The sequence below is a fragment of the Macaca mulatta genome, chromosome 1 (assembly GCF_049350105.2).
Source record: "Macaca mulatta isolate MMU2019108-1 chromosome 1, T2T-MMU8v2.0, whole genome shotgun sequence".
Taxonomy (NCBI): Eukaryota; Metazoa; Chordata; class Mammalia; order Primates; family Cercopithecidae; genus Macaca; species Macaca mulatta.
This window is the reverse complement of record NC_133406.1, coordinates 59,373,071-59,393,178: the sequence shown is the minus strand read 5'-3', so window position 1 is coordinate 59,393,178 and position 20,108 is coordinate 59,373,071. Positions and strand designations below refer to the sequence as shown.

At 48.6% G+C, this 20,108-nt stretch overlaps 1 protein-coding gene and 1 non-coding gene across 9 annotated transcripts in view; both read right to left on the bottom strand.

Annotated features, from left to right (window-relative positions):
- Positions 1–20,108, bottom strand: part of NAV1 (neuron navigator 1) — a 280,821-nt gene that overhangs the window by 80,278 nt on the left and 180,435 nt on the right. For 2 of the 8 annotated variants that reach the window (XM_015120363.3, XM_078002586.1), the window contains exon 1: positions 1,610–1,785. The exons of the other annotated variants lie outside the window; for them this stretch is intronic. In XM_015120363.3, the coding sequence (XP_014975849.1) occupies positions 1,610–1,662 (53 nt within the window). In that variant the 5' untranslated portion in view covers positions 1,663–1,785. Of the gene's footprint in view, positions 1–1,609; positions 1,786–20,108 lie in introns of those variants that run through there. 8 annotated transcript variants of the gene reach the window in all.
- Positions 8,185–8,291, bottom strand: LOC114674812 (U6 spliceosomal RNA). Its single transcript, XR_003725912.1, has one exon. It is a non-coding gene; the product is annotated as a U6 spliceosomal RNA (small nuclear RNA).

Below are 20,108 nucleotides of genomic sequence, written 5' to 3'. Positions count from 1 at the left end.
AGCATTGGGGTCACTTAGAGGACTTGCACACCCTCTAGGCATTGGGGAAGCAAAGAATTTAAGAGTAGAAGCAGTGCAAATATTGTTTGGGTGGCAATTATAATTTTCCTTGGGCACACCCTATGTGAATCTGAAGTAGGCTCTAGTTGGGGTGGCAGAGGTGGAGGAAAGAGAGGAGGTTATGAATAGTTCCTTCCCTTCGCCTTCTCCAGGACCCTGTGAGCTGTCCAGGACTCAGCCCAGGATCTCACCTGAAGTCCCTACATGGGTCTATTCTCTGCTCATAAACTGGTTCCTTTTATGACACCACCATACCTACCAGTCATTTTGGCAAAGTGACCCCAAGGACCCAAGTCACATTCCAGGGGCTGCAGGGCTGCATTCTGTCATGCTATGGTAGGGGGAAAAAGTTTGGGGTCAGCGGGCCTCTGGCTTCCAAGGGGCTCCTGGTGCCCACGGTTTTACAGGGCAGGAACGGAGGCAGAAGATGCCTCTCTTTTCAGGCCTTGCCCAATGCTTTGCTTTTCCCCTAGACCTTTGTGTGCACAGTTGCAACTGAGCCCCTGGAAGGTAGTTGGGGCTCCCTTCCAGGCAATATGAGGAAGCAGGCGCATGTTACAGGGTGCAGGTCCGGGTTGTGTGAGGTTTGAGGTGGGAGTGGCCACAGCACCAGGCATAGGGCCCAGCCTCCAACTTCCCAGGTCTGCGGGAGGCTGAGGGGAAGGAGTGTGTATATGGAATGAGAATAGTGAGGTGGGAAGCCTCCCCTGCCCACCCCCCTGAAAAAAAACAGAAACCCCAGCCCCCTTTCTCAGGCCCGTGGAATTTCCTAATTCTCCCTTGGAAGTGCAGTTTCCAAGTCAGCTCAGAGAGTCCCAGGGCCAGCTGTGGTTACACTCACTTCCCCTTTATGAAGGAGCCTCTGTGCCTTGCCCTCACCTTACAAGACCAGTCCCTCACTGTGCGTCTCCCCAAATTGCCCGGCTCACCCCTTCCCAGGGTAGAGTACCAGGCTTCACTCTCTCTCGGAGGAATTCAGCCAGCAGTACGGTCACAAATTCAACGTCCCGTCCCTCCCGTTTCATCCTTCCGCCTCCCACCACCTCCTTTAACCCCAGGACGACCCCCGGAGCTTCCGGAACTAGGGTGACCTTGGCAGGGCCGCCCTGGGGCTGCAAGCCCCTCCTCCTTCCACCCGCCTGGTCCCCAGGACCCCCGACCCTCACAGCCCGAGCCCCCAGGCGCCACAGCCGCAACCATCGAAGTTCAATCAAGTTGCGCTATTGTCTCAGCTCCGTCCAGGTCTCCTGGGCGCCTAAGCTCCTTTCCTTCCCTTTCCCCTCCCTAGAGCCTTCCACACACTCACTCCCAGCCCCAAATGCCCAAAAGCCAAACGTCCAGGAGCTCGGAGGCTCCGGCGGCGCAGGCACTCCTCTCTCTGGCGGAAAAGCGAGCGCGGCCAAGACCCTCCTTCTTGCGGACCCCACACCCACTGCCCCGAGACTGCAGCTGCGGCGGAACTAGGGGGCTGTGGCTGGGCGGGGGGTGCCACAAACCCGACCCCAGCTCTGCGGTCTGGCGGTGAGGCCGGGGGTGTGGGGGCGCTTACCTGCGGGGGAAATTCACGGTCCTTCCGGATCTGGGCAGAGGCAGATGAAGCATCTTCCCCGGCTCAGGCGGCCATTCACCGGGTGGGCACCCAGTGCCCCCCAGGACCGCTCTCGCCCGACACCCGGGGACACCCGAAAAGGTATGAGCTGTGGGCCACGCGGAGGGTCAGAAATCGAACCCTCGCCTGCCCTCCGCTCCCTTTTCTCCCCACCACCCGGGCTCGTACTTACGGCTCCAGCTGTACTTAAAGTGACAGAGCCCCATTTCCCCGCCGCTGACTTCTGTCCCGAGCCCCAGCGATGCAGGCTGCGAGCGGGCTCTTTAACGCCCAGAGCAGGTAGACAAAGAGCCACCGCAGCCTCCTCCGTTCCGGTGGCCTCGGAAGCCTGGAGGTGCCGACGGGGCTGGGGGCTCGACCTCCACCTGGGCTGCTCTGGAATTAACCCCTGGGATGCCAGCTGCGGTCCCTTGGGCTCTCTTACTCGCGCTGCACTGGCAGGAGGGGGTGTGAGCAGCGAGTCACTTCTCTCTGGGGCACGGGTGGGTAAGGAGTTGGGGAGGCCTGGGCAGAACCTTCTCCATAGAGGGCTTTCTCTCAGCCTCCTCCTGGCTCCTTTCCAGGCTTTTAGAAATTTCTAAAAATCGGAGCATGGGTCAGTGCATTGCCTAAAACAAGGTCCGTGAAGGGGTGTGGTGGGACACGAAGGTCCGATGGGGTACATATTGCCAGAGGTTGGCTCAGGACCCTTCTGCTCGCAGCCGGGAGCCAAGTAGGATGGTGCGACCTTCTGATGTCCTAACAACCTCAGGGGGTGGGGCCCAACATCTCTCCAGCATTCAGGAGACCAGAGATTAGGTGAGGTGTGCTTGCTGGGGGAAGACTGTGGGAGAGAAACAACAGCTCACACCACCCAACGATCTGTGCCTTTATCCAGGATCCATTTTCAGCTGACTGTTTAGGAAAAAAACAGTGGGATCCAGTAGCAGGGCCCTCCCATTGGGTTCCTCCCCACTGAGGGTCCTCCTGGTAACTTCACTCTCTTGGTTCCACAGAAAGGAGCCCTGTCGGGGAATTAGCCTGCTGCCCTCACCCTTGCTTCCTCCAGTTCTCACTCTTGGCTCCTGGAAGGGGTTAAGTGTCTATGGTTGGGTCCCAATCCCAATGTGAACTGGGCAAACTGGGAAGCCTACATTTTAGAGATGGACAAATTATACCTGCAGTTTCTTTAAGCGACAAAAACAACAGCAGCAATTTTTTAAAGCCCCCTAATGTGCTGAACTAAGATGACTTGGGACCACAGAGCAGTAGTCTCTAGTGTTTGGGCCGTTGGATGTGACTGAGCCACACATACAGATCCAGGTCACATGTGTTTTCTTAGGCCTATCTTTCCAGGCCTCGGTTTTTACAGATGTTAAGGGAGAGGTTTGCACTCCTGAACTCCTCCTCCTCGCTCTCACTGCCTTTAAAGAGGTCTGGGTGGTGCTTTGAGTCCTAGGAATAGTCCTTTCCCAAGCCCCCCAGCAATGCAGGCTGCCCCTACTATTTTCAGCCCACAGGTCAATGAACTTTGGGTAACTGGACAGCCCATCTGCCCCTACTACTCTAGCTACCCAATGCCACTGACCTGGGGCTGCAGCTCTGGGGTGATGAACCACAGTTCTTAGAGGGCGGAAAACCTCAGCAGAGGGATCTCCGTTTCCGGAGAATGGAACAGTTTAAGTTGGAGGAAGGGTCTTTGTTTCTGAGGTTGCATATTGTGGCCAAGTTTTCCAAATATGCTTGATCAAAGGGGAGTAAAGGGCTGCAGTGATCCTAGCACCAATTCCTCAGACTTCCCCCTAGCATAGGGGATAGACAGACTTTTATTCCCTTTACTCTGTCTAAGTGGTTTAGGTGGTAAGACTTAGAAAAGATGCACCAGCTCCCAAGCAGACCAGCTCTGAGGGGGAATCAGAGCAAGGCAGATGGTCCTCTCACATATTCTTCCATTTCATTCCAGGATGATGTCCCTGGCCAAACCCTATCCTGGCTCTCCTGTTCTGATAATGTCCTGAGCCTCCCATCCTCACCACCACCCAAAACAGGGTGAGCACAGTGAGTTCTCTAGGGAGGCTCTGTCCATGCAGCTGTGCTGGAGCTGGCCTGGGTCATCTGGGGAACAGCTTATAGTGACGTGCCATAAGGGATTCTCTTTAGCCTCAGCCAACATGGAATCCTGAATAAAATGACTTTGTCTCAGCCAAAGGAATGTCATCAGCAGGGGATGTTTTTCTCCAGATCTAGCTGTAAGCTTTCCATAAGGTTTCCTCCTTTGTGGTTTTCTCAGCAGGGCCTGGAAGGAGGGAGATCTGAGGCCTGGAAGGGGTAGACATAGGGGTTTACTTGGAGGGACAGGGGTCTTGTGCATGGAGCTGAGCTGTTCCTGAACATTCCCTCGCAGCCCCCCAGAGACCATGTGGCTCGATCCCTCATCCTCATACCTGGAGGCCTGCCCGCCCTCCCACCCTCCTCCCACTGTGTTTCACCTCACACAGGGACTGGAGGAGCAGATCATAAAGAGAATAAGTCTCAGCCAGTAGCTCAGCTCAGGGCAGAGGCTGTCAGCTGAGTCCCCACTGAGCATTCTGGGGTATAGGGTCTGTACACCACCTCCTTCTTGGGACTGATTCCTGAGATGCCAGAACCCAACAGAAGGCGAGGTTCCTGCTATAGGTTCCTGTTTCCTTCTTGATGAGGAGGGTAAGTCCCACAGTAGTGTCTACCTTACTGCTTGGTGGAGGTTATTGTGGGCTTTTATAGGGGAAAGAGCAGGATCCCAGAAGCATTGCTACTTAAATAAATAACATGCAAATTAGCACTTGCTATTTTCAGTCCACAGGTCAAGGCACTTTGGGTAATAGGCAGCAGCACTGAAGAGAAATGCTGTCTGGGAGTTTTTTGTGAAAATATGAAAACACAGCCTCCCCTGTCAATGGGGAGCTCCCGTGCTTGAAGGGGCCCTGACCTTCCTTGCCTGTCATGAGGGTGTGGCAGAGTGGAAGGGATATGGTGGCACAGTTGCCTTGACTACAGTGGGGATGGGGTATGGGGGACGGGCAATGCAGGGGTGACTGTGAGCATGACTGTAGCCTGGGGCGCAGGGAGTTGGGGGCAGCTGAGGGACACATGGTAGAGGGGATAACACCTGCTGAAAGGGAGCTGGGAGTCAGGCACTTGTCCAGAAAGAAAACCCAGCCAAAGAGGGAGAGAGGAAAAAGGCCTATCTATCTCACATAGGCTTCCTCTGTGCTCCTGTGGGGCTTCTCTTCAAAGAGCCCTTAGGAGCCATGATCTCATTTGTCTCCCATGCCAGCACTCTCACAGCAGCTCTTTACAAGGGGGAAACTGAGGCATAGAAAGTCCAGGAAATGTCCAAAGCAGAGGGCAGAACGCAGACTAATATGCATGAGGTCCCTCAGCCAGATTCCTGGGAGGGCGTAATTCCCTCTTCCTTCCCACACCTTCCCCACCTAGAAGGATCTCTGGAGTCACCTTGGCTGAGGCCCAAGGTTCTTTTGGCTAAAGTTTCATTTCCAACAGAGACATCGAAAGATAGTTTATGGGAGGCTCTCCTTGTCTCCTGGAAAATAATCTCAGAGGCTGATGTGGTTGTTTAGAATGGGGTAAGAAGAAAAGGGAAAGACTTGAGAGGCAGTTTGGTGTGCTCTGAATTCCAGTGTCACTTGCCTGAGGGTTTCTGGGTTCCAGGGTCACCTGTCTGGAGCCTGATCACATACCGATTTCCTGGTGAGCCCCAGAAATGAGACCCTTGAGGGGATTAGGGTCCCAAGGTAGGTATCCATAACTCTGTCCACTGACCTGCCCTCATGTCTTCTTGTTCCCATCAATCATGAGGCTATTTCATTCCTTAGATGGAAAAGCCCGTCCTTGCACAAGTTTTGGCCAGTCAGAGAACGTCCCCCTGGGCCTGTGGGTGACAGCTGGGCCTGTGACTCCTCTGCATCCTAGCCAGGCCTGGTTGATAGCATAATAGCAGAGGCAGGACAATGGGCATTTTATAGCAGAGTGATTAAAAAGAGAAAGAATCAAATCAGAGTGGGGGGCAGGGAAAGGAAAGAGAAAGGAATTGGGAGAGGGACTTCAGTGAATTAACCCTTTCCATACTGTGGCAGGATCAATGGGGAATTACCTGGCCACATCCTTAATCCCAGCTTTCAAAAACCTACTCTCAGATGCCCCATTGACCCAACTGAATCCTGAGGGAATCATCTGTCATGACCTTGACAGCTGTCTAGGAAAATAATTTCCAGTCTCTGTGTAGCAGAAGTTTTCAAAGCATATTCACGTCTATGAGTTTATTCTATTCTCAGACAACCTAAGCAGGTATTATTATACTTGCTTTAGAACATTAACAGCAAGAAAGATTAATAATAGAGTGGCCTAGTTTGGCCACAGGTTTAGAAGCCACAATGACTTGGGTCCAGGTCCAGGCAATGGATTTCTTTACCATTAGCAATGCCTGTGTCTTCCAGAGTTCCTCATGCATGAGGGTGGGGAGCTTCTCTCCTTTCCTGTACCAGCATGACTGCTGTCTTTCCTCCTCAATCTCCAGGCCCTTCCTACAGGAAATGCCAGGTACCCTGGATCAGACCCAGTTCATGTGGTCAGAAAATCCAGAACGTTCGAGCCAAAAAGGACTTTAGAGAGCATCTAGTTCAAACCCCTCATTTTCACAGAGGAGAAAATTAGGCCCAGACAGGGCAAGTGACTAGCTCAAGACCCCTCCACACAACTCAGGTGTCTTGATTCCTGGGGCAGGCTTCTTTTCACTAGTCAGTGGCACTACTTCTTGCCACTCCCTCCCTGGGGCTAGTGTGGGGCTCAGATGGACAGGTTTGGAAGGTAGATGGGAGAATTTGAACTGGGGTCACTGGGAGTCAACAGATGCACAGTGGAGTGTTCCAAAGCTCAGCCCTAATCTCAGCTGAGATTTCTCTGGGGTAGCAAGTCAGCCAGCTGGAGGAAGGGGTCCTGGTCCCAGCTGTGTTACTGTTCAACAAATATTTATATAAACTTCAAGGAGACCTGACTTTCTCACCACCCCCACAGTTGGGAGGGGCAGGAGAGAGGGTAGACCCTCCACATCTTGTATAGTGAGCTACCGTCTCAGTAGTCCTAGCTGATTATCCTGCTTCCAGTATCCCAACACATCAGTGGCTTTGTGTGCTTCTGAGAACATGAGACAGAGGACCATAGGAAGGGGTAGGGGAGAGGGGCTGCCTCTCCAGTAAGGGCCTGACGGACCCTCACCCGGGGTCACAGGGTGTGTGTGAGTGTGTGTGTGTATGCATGTATACAAACCCTCCACCTCAAGAGGCTAGGAGCAATCATTTCAGATCAGCTTAAGCACCCATTCCACTGCACTCCATTGCCAAATGGGATCCCATAGCAATGGGATCCATTGCTAATTTGGATCCCATATATCTGTGAAACAGAAATGACACCTCATACAATGTATTGAGAAAGTACTGTAAATGATCTTCTTCTTCTTCCTCTTCCTTCTCCTCTTCTTCTTCTTCCTCTTCTTCTTCTCCTTCTTCTTCTTCCTCTTCTTCTTCTCCTTCTTCTTCTTCCTCCTCCTCCTCTCTTCTTCTTCCTCTTCTTCTTCTTTTTTTTTTTGAGACAGGGTCTTGCTCTGTCACCCAGGCTGGAGTGCAGTGGCATGAACACGGCTCACTCCAGCCTCAATCTCCAATGGCTCAAGCGATCCTCCCACCTCAGCCTCCAGAGTTGCTGGGACCACAGGTGCAAGCCAACACAACCAGCTAGCTTTAAAACTTTTTGCAGAGAAAGGGTCTCGCTGTGTTGCCCAGGTTGGTCTCGAACTCCTGGGCTCAAGCAATCCTCCCGCCTAAGCCTCCCAAAGGGCTAGGATGACAGGTGTGAGCCATCACACCTGGCCAATGTTATTTTCTTTAATCCTCAAAACCATCTCGCCACCTCCACTTCTATCCCTGGTGTGAGCCACCATCTGCTCTCACCTAGCTAACTGCAGCAGTCTGCTTTCCACGCTTCCTGGTTCCCCTGGTGTCCCTGTGGTCTGCTCTCCTCAGAGCAGCCAGACAGACCCTTTGCAAAACATGTTGGATCACATCATCCCTCGCCCTGAAATCCTCCAGTGGCTTCCTCGCTCTTGGAAGAAAAGCTAAAGTCCTCAGCATGGCACACATGGCCTCTGGCTACCTGGGACCTCATTCTGGCCACTTGCCCCCTTACTAACGCTCCTTCAGCCACATTGCAGTTCCTTGAACTTATGCTGATTCCTGCCTCTGGGCCTTTGCACAGACTCTTCTGTCTGCCTGGACAGCTCTCTCCCCAGTTATCTGCATAGTTTATCAAAGAAGCCTTCCCTGACTACCCACTCTCAAATACCCACTACCCTATCACTCTCTGCCCCTTACCCTGCTTTATTTGTCCTTATGACACACAGCACCACCTAATTTATTGCATGTTTATTTGTTGGCTTGTTTGCCATTTCTTTTTCTCTCTTTCTTTAATTTAATAATTTTTTTTTAAATACAGAAGTTTTCACAAATTTGGGTGTCATCCTTGCACAGGGGACATGCTAATCTTCTCTGCATTATTCCAATTTTAGTATATGTGCTGCCAAAGCGAGCACTGCCATTTCTTTTTTGTTTTGTTTTTTGAGACAGAGTCTCGCTCTGTTGCCCAGGCTGGAGAACAGTGGTGTGATATCGGCTCACTGCAACCTCTGCCTCCTGGGTTTAAGTGATACTCATGCCTCAGCCTCCTGAGTAGCTGGGATTACGGGCACATGCCACCACGCCCGGCTAATTTTTGTATTTTTAGTAGAGAAAGGGTTTTGCCATGTTGGCCAGGCTGGTTTTGAACTCCTGACCTCAGGTGATCCACCCGCCTCAGCCTCCCAAAGTGCTGGGATTACAGGTGTGACCCACCACACCCAGCCATTTCTTTTCATACACGAATTTAAGAGTAATGCCTGTTTTTTCTCCTACCACATCTGCAGTGTCTGGTATATATTATGTGGTCTACAAGTGTTTATCGAATGTATAAGCAAATATCACAAGGTGGGCATTTCTTTCAGATAATAACACCGAAGCACAAAGAGGCTAAGTAATGCACATAGGTAGTGAGTAGCAAACCGAAAATTATATCCAGGCCAGTTGGGCTTGAATGTTCCATCTACTTTGCTACTGTGCCTCCCAAGAGCAGGAAACTAACCACAAGGACCTGTGGAGATAAAAGAGATTGTATAAGCCAGCAGTGGTGGCTCATGCCTGTAATTCCAGCAGTTGGGGAGGCCAAAGTGGGTGGATAGCTTGAGCCCAGGAGTTTGAGACCAGGCTGGGCAGTATGGTAAAACCCTGCCTCTACAAAAACAAAACAAAACAAAACAAAAAACAAAAATTAGTGGGTATTTTAAAATTTAAGAATTAGCCTGTACTACATTTTAAACTTAGCACGGATTAAAAGTAGCACAGTGGCACTTGCTTGTAGTCCCAGCTACTTGGGAGGCTGAAGTGGGAGGATTGCTTGGGCCCAAGAAGTCAAGGCTGCAGTGAACCATGATTGTGCCACTGCACTCCAGCCTGGGTGACAGAGTGATGCTTGTCTCAGAAAAAAAAAGAGACAGAAAGAGAGATATTGCATAGCTGTTGCCTTCCAAACTTCAGGAGTATCTGATCAGAGCTGGCGAAGGGTGGTATCTTTTAGTTGGAACCTCACACAGGGAGCTCCTTTTCCTGGCTAAATCCAGAAAACAGGGAACATCAGAGGAAAGTTCACTCCAGAATGGGCACAGGGCAGCTGGCTATCCCCCAGGGCCCCTCTGTGGAGGCTCATTGTGGCTTGGAAAGGGGCAGTGACAGCCAGATGATAAGCTCTGTCCCTGATCTTCTAATAACACTCAACAGAATGTCAGCAGTCCTGGGAACCCCAACTGCTGGAAGTCCCACCACCTGAAATTGTCCATATGGCCATGTATGTGTCATATGGCCATTCCTGAACTGCCCTTTGTCATCAAACCCACAGGGGCCAAGACAGAAGCCAGACATCAAAGTAGGGGAAGAATGAGAGATTGAGGCTGAGGAGAGGGGCTGGAAGAGGGTGAGCAGTCAAAGAGGGCAGGGTCTAGGTCAGAGATTTATTCCTGTCTCCCAAGCTGGAGAAGTCTCAACAAGAAAGAGAAAAGGCATGACACAGACCCCTTTAAGTAGGAGCTGGCCAAAGGAGAAGGGGTGTAGGCTGGTGAGAATACACTCGCCCTGCTCTGGGTCACACCCCACCCCCGCCAGGCTGAGCACAAGGTCACTCATCTTGCTCTGGATGGGCCCCTCCACTTCTCAGACACTCTCTGTGCCTGTCTGGTTGCCACACACCCCCTGCACATCGGCGGGCCTGTGTCCTCAAACAGTTGATCTTGTGCACACACAGCCTCTTTGTATCCAGCCACCTCTCACACACATGTTCGGATGGGTCTCACACAGTATCTGTCTGTCTCTCATTTCCACTGCTTGGCGTGCACATCACGAACCCGCTGACTCTGTTTTTCTACTGCACATGCCCCCGTGTCAGCCTCTCCCACCTTGTCTCTCCGTGATCCTGCCCTGCATATTCAGTGAGTGTTGATCTGCCTCCAGTGTAGCTATGTGCTTTCGGTCTCTATGGGTCTGACTCTTTCCTCTGGCCTGCTTTGCAAATCTATACTTTTATGCCTCTTCCTGTGCTTGTTCCACTGTCACACCGATATATAGATAACAACCATTCAGTCCTTCAGCATCTTTGGACCCCTAAACCTTTATACTTCAGTAGGTAGTTCCCTCTGCCTGGCCTGCTGGCTTTTCTTCAGCTGCAGTGAATGGCCTTTTACTGCCCGGCCAGAGACATCTGATAGCCCAGAGGCCAGAGCTGGCCCCTCGTGAACATCCTGGGACAGCTCAGCCTTTGAGCTAGAGGCAAACAAGGACTTGTATTCACAGAGGCTTGGGTTGCTCCTTCTGCCCTTGGACCAGAGTTCCTGACTGTGGGTACTTTGTGGCTCCCCAAAGCAAGACTCTATCCTGGAAGATGGAGAGGTCATGTAAGGGCATTCCAGGAGGGGGTCTCTAACAGTGATTCATTGGTCAGTCGACAGCATGGCCTGAGAACCTACACTGCTAGGTGTTGAGGGGACACAGAGGGAGAGAAGACAGAGTCTCTGTCCTTGGGAAGCTCCTACTCCAGTGGAAGGCCTGTGATCCCTGCCCCTGACATGCTCACAGGCTTCAGGGACACCAGGGCTGCACACAGAGGGAAAGGCTTCAAGGAGCACATGGTGAGGCAGCAGGTGTACTGGAACATGCGCAGAATGCCGGGGGGAGAGGCCTGGGTTCTGCTCTGGTGGGGCCAGTTTGAGTTATGTGATCCTCCCAAGCCAGTTAATCCAAGTTCTAATTTCTTCACTTGTAAATTGGGTGGGGGATGGGGGGAGAATATCGAATTCACATTAAATAAAATAATGCCATATTAGTGTGTGCAAACCATGCATGCTAGAATCATAAAAGTGCAAATTACTGCAGTACGCATTATGCACACAAGTGCCAGGACAACCCAGAGTCCAGTGGGATGAATCAGGAAAGGCTCCCTGGAGGGAGGGGATTTGGCAAAGATGGGTGGGCAACTGGACATCACCACCCAGGTGGAATAGCTGGCCATAGATGATGGCCTTTGTAGCTTCGGTTTTCTAGGAGCAACCAAGGGAAGGGATGGATGTAACATTTACTGACACCTGCTGCATGCCAAGTGTTATTTTTTCAGATGGAGTCTGATCTCAGCTCACTGCAACATCCACCTCCCAGGTTCAAGCAATTCTCGTGCCTCAGCCTCCCGAGTAGCTGGGACTACAGGAGCCCACCACCATGCTCAGCTAATTTTTGTGTTTTTAGTAGAGACGGGGTTTCACCATGTTGGCCAGGCTGGTCTCGAACTCCTGACCTCAAGGGATCTGCCTTGGCCTCCCAAAGTGTTGGGATTACAGGCGTGAGCCACTGTGCCCGGCCACCAACTGTATTACATACATTATATTTCACTACATGCTAAAAACAATCCTATTGTCATATTCATATTCTCGCTTAAAATAGATAAACAGCTTTCCCAGAGACTCAGAGCTGGGATCTGAACACCAGGCCTGTCATACTTCCAAACTTGTGTTCTTTCTGTAATATCAGACTACATGGAATTTTCAGGTACCACACAAGCTCAGCTGGCTTACCACAGAACATAAGGAGAAGGTTGACAATTAAAGAGGGGAGACAGTGGACAGGTAGACAGGTGGGCAGAGCTGGTGGGGGAAAAGCCAAGATCATCTCAACAGCTTCCTCGACCCTTACACATCCTGACTGTCAACCAAATTGCATGTCATCACACTAGGTGAAAACTCCAGCAACTCAATTGTAGGTTACTAGGACACACTAGAGGGAGGACCACTCCTGAGCTAGCATTAGTTGCCATGGCAACCAGAATATATCCAGCAGCCCCTCTGGAGTACCTGGCTTACTCCAACTTTTCACTAACCCTGTTGGGTTTGAACAGACACTGTTATCCAGATTAATGCTGCGTAGACTGAGGGGTGCTGCCCACTATTTTAAGAATTAAGGAGGCTGGGCACAGTGGCTTACCCCTGCAATCTTAGCACTTTGGGAGGTCCAGGGAGGATTGGGGATTGCTTGAGCCCAGAAGTTTGAGACCAGCCTGGGCAACATAGTGAGACCCTGTCTCTACAGTTTTTTGTTTCTTTGTTTGTTTGAGATGGAGTTTTGCTCTTCTTGCCCAGGCTGGAGTGCAATGGCGTGATCTTGGCTCACTGCAACCTCCACATTCTGGGTACAAGCGATTCTCCTACCTCAGCCTCCCAAGGAGCTGGGATTACAGGCGCCTGCCACCACACCAGGCTAATTTTTTGTATTTTTAGTACAGACGGGGTTTCATCGTGTTGGCCAGGCTGGTCTCCTGACTTCAGGTGATCCACCTGCCTCAGCCTCCCAAAGTGCTGGGATTATGGGCATGAGCCACTATGCCTGGATTTCTAAAGAAAATTGTAAATATTAGCCAGGTGTGGTGATGTGTGCCTGTAGTCCCAGCTACTCAGGAGGCTGAGGTGGGAGGATCATGTGAGCCTAGGAGGTAGAGGCTGCCATGAGCCGTGATTACACCACTGAACTCTAGCCTGTGCAACAGAGTGAGATCCTGTCTCAAAAAAAAAAAAAAAAAAGGAGTGTTTTGAGAGCCAGTTCACATCTGACCCAGGAATCTAACTCCACACCTTCCTCTTGTCTTTCCTTGCCATCTTTCCTCTTTATAACTGGTGGTGTTTTTGTCCCACCTATGCTCCTCTGCAGTCACTTTTCCCGTATGTGCTGTCTGAGCACAACTGCAGGTACCTGTGACTCAGACTCAGGGATTCCTCTCAGCCTATATGCAACAGGCTTGAAACACAGACCCAATGCCCTCTAGGAGCTGCTTGCTCTCTATAATGATCTCATTCATTATTCTGATCTCAACATAGTGGTCTGTTCATTTAGCTGATGGCTTCAGTCTTAATTAGGGGTTGCTAGAGTATCAAAATAAGGTTTCTTAAACTTGGAAGATGAGGACATTAAATTTGGGCTTTGACTTACATTTCAAGGAATGCTTCGCAACACAGTCTTGATAGTCTTTTAATCCTGTAGCGTGCAGTTAAATAAACAGACTTTTGAGAACAGGCTTATCAACACAGGCATACCACAGATGGGCAGAGCCATAGCATGGTTTAGAGTGAAGACTCACACTCTTAATAATGAATGGGAGTCAATAATGAATGGGAGCTGACATATAAATACCCATGCTTCCTTGACCTTCTGGTGGGGCAACACTGAGGTGTATTCGATGTCATCTCCTAGAAATCCGTAAGCCCCAGTTGCCCACAGCAGTAACCTGCACATGAACATAGCCTGTAGTGACTTCCTTCTCTTCCCTGACTCACTTTCCCACTCCTATCAGCACTTTCCGGGCACCTGCCAAATAAACCACTCACACCCAAATCCTTGTCTCAAGGTCAGCTTCTGGGGACCCGGCCCAAGACATTGTTCATATGCAAGAAACATGTTTGAGTGAGGGACTGACAGCCCAATTAGCCAAGTCATGATGGGAAAGAGGTCGTGGCTACTTGTGTGATTCTGTGTGCAGTGAGTTTAGCTATTTGCACAACAAGCACATGCTGTTCTCAGCCCAGACCCCAAACCACAGATGGGCACCATTTGCTGCACGAGAACATTGTGTGAACAGGTAAAAATGGGTCAGGACAAATCCATCTTTCTTGGCAAACAACTTATTATGTCATTCTTCCTGTGAGGATCAGAAAGACCATTTTCAAGCATGAAGGTTAATACATTCTTTGTCAAAGAATGTATTACCATCTAGAATGTGTCTGTGACAACTTAGGTCCAGCAGCTTGCTAATGTCTATCATCAAATGGCTATTGGAGAGCCAGCATTTGTTAAGCATTTATGATATCTAATGTAAGAGCAGTAACTAATTTAATCCTCACATCAATCTTACAGAGTAGGCACCACTTCTCTCCACAGTTTTCAGCTGAGGAAACAAGCAGAGGGAGGTGAAAAACTCATCCAAACTCACAGAGCTAGGAAGGAAAAGAGGATACAAACACAGGCAGCCTAGCTGTGAGTCTTCACTCTAAACCATGCTATGGCTCTGCCCATCTGTGGTATGCCTGTGTTGATAAGCCTGTTCTCAAAAGTCTGTTTATTTAACTGCACGCTACAGGATTAAAAGACTATCAAGACTGTGTTGCGAAGCATTCCTTGAAATGTAAGTCAAAGCCCAAATTTAATGTCCTCATCTTCCAAGTTTAAGAAACCTTATTTTGATACTCTAGCAACCCCTAATTAAGACTGAAGCCATCAGCTAAATGAACAGACCACTATGTTGAGATCAGAATAATAGATTTCTGTTTTATTTTATTTTATTTTTTGAGATGGAGTTTTGCTCTTGTTGCTCAGGCTGGAGTGCAATAGCGTGATCTTGGCTCTCTGCAACCTCTGCCTCCCGGGTTCAAGCGATTCTCCTGCTTCAGCCTCCCAAGTAGCTGGGATGACAGGTGCATGCCACCATGCTAGCTAATTTTGTATTTTTAGTAGAGATGGGGTTGCATCATGTTTTTGTTGGTCAAGCTGGTCTCAAACTCCTGACCTCAGGTGATCCACCCACCTCGGCCTCCCAAAGTACTGGGATTACAGGCATGAGCCACTGCGCCCAACCAGAATAATAGATTTCAAACTGACAGCTCTTTATACTTTTCAAAGCACTCTTACTATTCTTTTCCATTTGATCCTCTTAAGGCAAAAGTGATTACCTTTTTTACAAATGAACAAACTAAGATCAGAGAGGACAGGTGACTTGCTCAGTGCCACAGCAAGTTAGAGGTGTGCTTAGGATTGAACTCCAGATCTCAGAATTAGCCCAGTGCTTCTTCCCCTACACCACAGAGAAACATCAGCCAAGGCTGTGTGTATGAATCTGGAGTCAGCATTCTAATTGTTAGATATTATCTTCAATGAAGCAACAGCCATCGTCTACTTCAACTACATACTGCTTCCTTTACTATGGACCCAGTAAGTATCCCACCTTTCTATTTTATGTTAATTTTTAAAATTTAACTTTCTAGAGACAGGGTCTTTGTTGCCCAGGCTGGTGTGCAGTGGTGTGATCATAGCTCACTGCAGCCTCAACTCCTGGGCTCAAGGGATCCTCCCTCCTCAACCTCCTGAGTAGCTGGGAGGGACCATAGGCATGCGCCACCATGCCTAGCTAAGTTTTAATTTTTTTTTGTAGAGACTAGCCCAGGCTAGTCTCAAGCGATCCTCTCACCCACAGTGCTGGGATTACAGATATAAACCACTGAGCCTAGCCCACTTATTATTATATATTTTTTGAGAGACAGAGTCTTGCTCTGTCACCTGGACTGGGGTGCAGTGGCACAATCAAAGCTCACTGTAGCCCTCAACTCCTGGGCTCAAGTGATCCTCTTGTCTCAGCCTCCCAAGTAGTTGAGACTATCCATAGGCACCTGCTGCCATGCCCGGGGTCTCATTTTGTTGCCCAGGCTGCCTACCTCCCTTTTAGATTTGAAGTCCTTTCAGGAGAAAAACTGAGTTTCCTTCCTGAACTTGAATGTTGGGTCCTCCCGAGGATGGCCCCCTACTGTTCTCTGCTTCTATCCTTGGGTTCCATGAGCAAAAACTAGGCCTGGCCCAGCTGTCCTGCTAGGCGGGATTCCTAAAGACCTATCAGGAAACAGACAAGGCAAAGGCAGAAGAAGAAATAAGAAGTGGGACAACTCGCCTCCTCGTCCATTCAAATTCAAAAGGGGTCTCTTCTCTTTGTACAAACCGCATAAACCCAGTGCTCATTGCAAGAGAATTCTTATCAATGAGGGTGGCTGGGCTGGGTATCTTGGGGTCTGAGAGTCAGACGTGAGCCCCGTGGGAGGGCAGTGAATGCAGCTCCTTCTCAGGAGGGTAGCTGCAGAGGCTGGGGCGCTGACGGTAAGGCTGGAAGTGTCTCTTTAAGGCTTGAGCTCGCTGATTCTGGGAGCACAGAGCCAGCCTGGGAGAAGGCAGGGGCCTAGTTTATTTTATTTGACATTTTTCAACGTCAGGACACTTCAGAGCCAAGGAGGAAACGAATCCCATCTGTTCTGAGCCCCCAAGCACAGTTCAAGAGGACAGGCTGGGGAGTGGAGGAAGGGGTGCTGAAGAGAAAAGAAGACTGGAACATCCAGCCACACGCGGAGGGCAGGAAGCAACCTGATGAGGGAGCCAGGGTGTGGCAGAAGTCGCCAAGGAATCCTTCTGTTCGGACACACGCTTACCGCTCACTCAAGATGGAGCCTGCTGACTCTGTTTAATGCCCTGTGGCCCTTGGCACAGGTTGCAGGACAGCAGTCCTGCCGGGGCTGTGGACCTCACACCTCTATGTAACGTGAAGGGCACCCTCTGGAGTTGTGGGACTTGGCAGTAGTGTTGCTGCGTTGGTCTGCAAGTCCCCATCCATTACTGCCACCCAGCTCAGACACAGCTCACCCATTCACATACACAAAAATGGACACATTGAGAGGGAAACCCACGTTAAGGTAAGGAGCAGATGGAGGGCCCTCTGACCTCCTCCCACCAGGCACGTGTTGCTCCCATACTCAGTGCCTGCATCCACCTCTGTATGGGTACCCATCCTCTATTCCCCTCCCACACCAATGGATGCCAGGGATGGAAGGACAGATGGCTGTGAAAGTTATCTTCTTATTTAGATTAAATTCCAGACCTTCCTATTTTTAGAAAAACAAATTCCTTTTGTATTTCCAAGTGGTAAAAATGGCCCGAGCTGTCATCTAGGACAGTCAGCAGCCAACTCGAAGTTGTCTGCAGTGTCATGATTTGGATATTACCCTGGCAAGACTACTTCTAGTGTCAAGCGGGTGATCAGTCTAGGTGCCAAATTTTAAGAGGATCATTGACGTCTTGAGAGCTTCCAGAGGAGGGTGATCAGGACAATGAAAGGTTTGAAAAACTGGGTCATTTAAGAAAGTACTGAAAAAAGCTAGCGACATTTTCTTTTTCTTTTTAGTCTAGAGAATATTTGAGCTATATTAAGAACATGTTGAAATACTTGGATGAAGACTTACACCCTTATTCTATTTTTCCCAGATGACAGAATTTGAATCAATAGGTAGATGTTACAGTGAAGCAGATTTCAGCTGAATATTTAGAGACTTTCTTATAACTTAATTCTATATGATATGGAATAAGCTTCCCATCACTGTGCCTATGCAAGCCAAGGATGAAAGACTGTCTGTCAAGGATACTGTAGATAAGATTATTGTACTAGATAGGAAGATGGGCTAGTCTAAAATTACTGAGAAGCTTTAGAAAAATGTGGCTTTCTGGGTAGCAGAGGTTCTGCATTGGTAAGTCTGAGGTTTAGAATTTGTATTTCTAAGGAAACCCCATCAGCTATAAAACTCTTAGAAGAAAACATAGGGGAAAAGCTGCGTGGCATTAGATTTTGCAATGATTTCTTAGATATGACACCCAAAGCACAGCCAACACAAGAAAAAATAGATAAACTGAATTTCATCAAAATAAAAAGCTTTTGTGCATCAAAAGATACTTCTACAGAATGAAAAGGAAACCCAACCCACAGGATGAAAAAAAAATCTCCAAATCATATATCTGATACAAGGTTCATATCTAGCATATATAAAGAACTCTTAACACTCAAAAAGAAAATAAACAATACAATTTAAAAATGGGCAAACGACTTGAATAGATATCTCTCTGAAGAAGATATACAAATAGCTAACAAGTACATAAAGATGTTCCATATTACTAATCACTAGAGAAATCAAAATCACAATGAGATAACCACTTCACCTCCATCAGGATGGGTTTTTTCTTTTTTTTTTTTTGAGTCAGAGTGTCACCCAGGCTGGAGTGCAGTGGTGTGATCTTGACTCACTGCAACATCCGCCTCCTGGATTAAGGCAACTCTCCTGCCTCAGCCTCCCGAATAGCTGGTATTACAGGCACACAACACCACGCCAGCTAGTTTTTGTAGTTTTGGTAGAGATGGAGTTTCACCATGTTGGCCGGGCTGGTCTCCAACTCCTGGCCTCAAGTGATCTGCCTGCCTCAGCCTCCCAAAATGCTGGGATTACAGGTGTGAGTCACCGCGCCTGGCCAGGATGGCTATTATAAAAAACAAACAAAACAGAAAATAGTAAATGTTGGGGAGAATGTGGAGAAATTAGAACCCTCATTCATTGCTGGTAGAAATGTCAAATGGTGCAGCCATTGTGGAAAATGGTATGGTGGTTCCTCAAAAAAAAAAACAAAAAACAAACGAACGAAGAAACCAAACACATAGAATTACCATATGATCCAGCAATTCCATTTCCAGGTATATACCCAAAAAGAACTGAAAGCAGGGACTTGAATAATATTTGGACACCAATGAGCAACATTCTTCACAATAGCCGAAAGGTGGTAACAACCCATGAACAGATGAATGGGTGAACAAAACGTGGTGTATACATACAATAGAATAGAGTTCAACCTGAAAAAAGAATGAAATTCTAATGCTACAACATAAATGCTCCCTGATGACATTATGCTAAGTGAATAAGCCGGTCATTAAACAACAACAACAACAACAAAGACTGCACGATTCCACTTATATGGGTTACCTGGAGTAGTCAAATTCATAGAGAGAAAAAGTAGAATGGTGGCTGCCAGGAGCTGAAGGGAGGAGGAAAGGGAAGCTACTGTTTAATGGGTACAGAGTTTCTCTTTGGGGAGAAGACAGAGTTCTGGAGATGGACGTGATGATGGTTACACAGCAGTGTGAATATACTGCATGCCACTGAACTGCATACTTTAAAATAGTTAACGTAAAATGGTAAATTTTATGTTATATGTATATTACCATGATTTTAAAAAATAAATCCCTTTTTAAAAAACATGTATGATTATTCTGGCAGCAGCATCAGAGTCACTTTCTTCCTTCTAGTTTGCTGACTTCAGTTGGAAGAATTTGCCTTCTTTGATTTGCTGACTAATGACCCTGAAAGGGGCCTGGTCACTGGAGGGAGTAGGGAGAGCTGACTTGAGACTGAACAGGGGCTTGGGAAGAACCCTTAAATGGATGATCCCCCCACAGATAAACAGAGTGTGGAGAAAGCGCCAGAATTACTGTCATCTTTTATGGCTCGCTCGGATAGCTTGAAGCCGATTATGTCACCCAGTGGGGAGAGATCAGTTATTCTGCTGGCCCAGTGCTGGGAGCTCTTGGGAGATAGAAAAGTAAATTGCAGCAGGCCTGACGGGTGGGAAGGGGTGTCGCAGCATGGCTGAGGAGGGAAGCGCTGAAACTATCCCTACAGGGAATAGTCCTATCCCTTTTATGACTAGAGAAACAGTTTTTTAAGAAATAGGACATTTTCTAAATTATAACATCTAGATGGAAACCACAGTGGGGATGAGAAGACCAACAGGAGGCTGAGCAAGGACAGCTCAGGTTTGCACGTTCACTTAAAGAGTCGCTGGAATCCAGGTTGCCTTGTTACTAATTAAAAGGACAACACCACTTAACCATGAAAACATATAATTGAGGAGTGACTGTTTACATTAAATTACTGGGATTATAAGTTGATTCCCTTCAACTCTGACTTCTCAGATGGCCATGTTTACAGTCCTGGCAGGGAAGTTAACAAACTCGTGTTAAGGGTTACTGCTAACTGAAGGTTGACCATAAAAAATGCATGTGAAATGATCTTGTAAACTAGCATCACAGCATACAGTGAGGTCTGCTTTATGGATATTGTCATGACACTTGATTCTGCGTTCCCCATGCAAACTCCAGGCTTCCC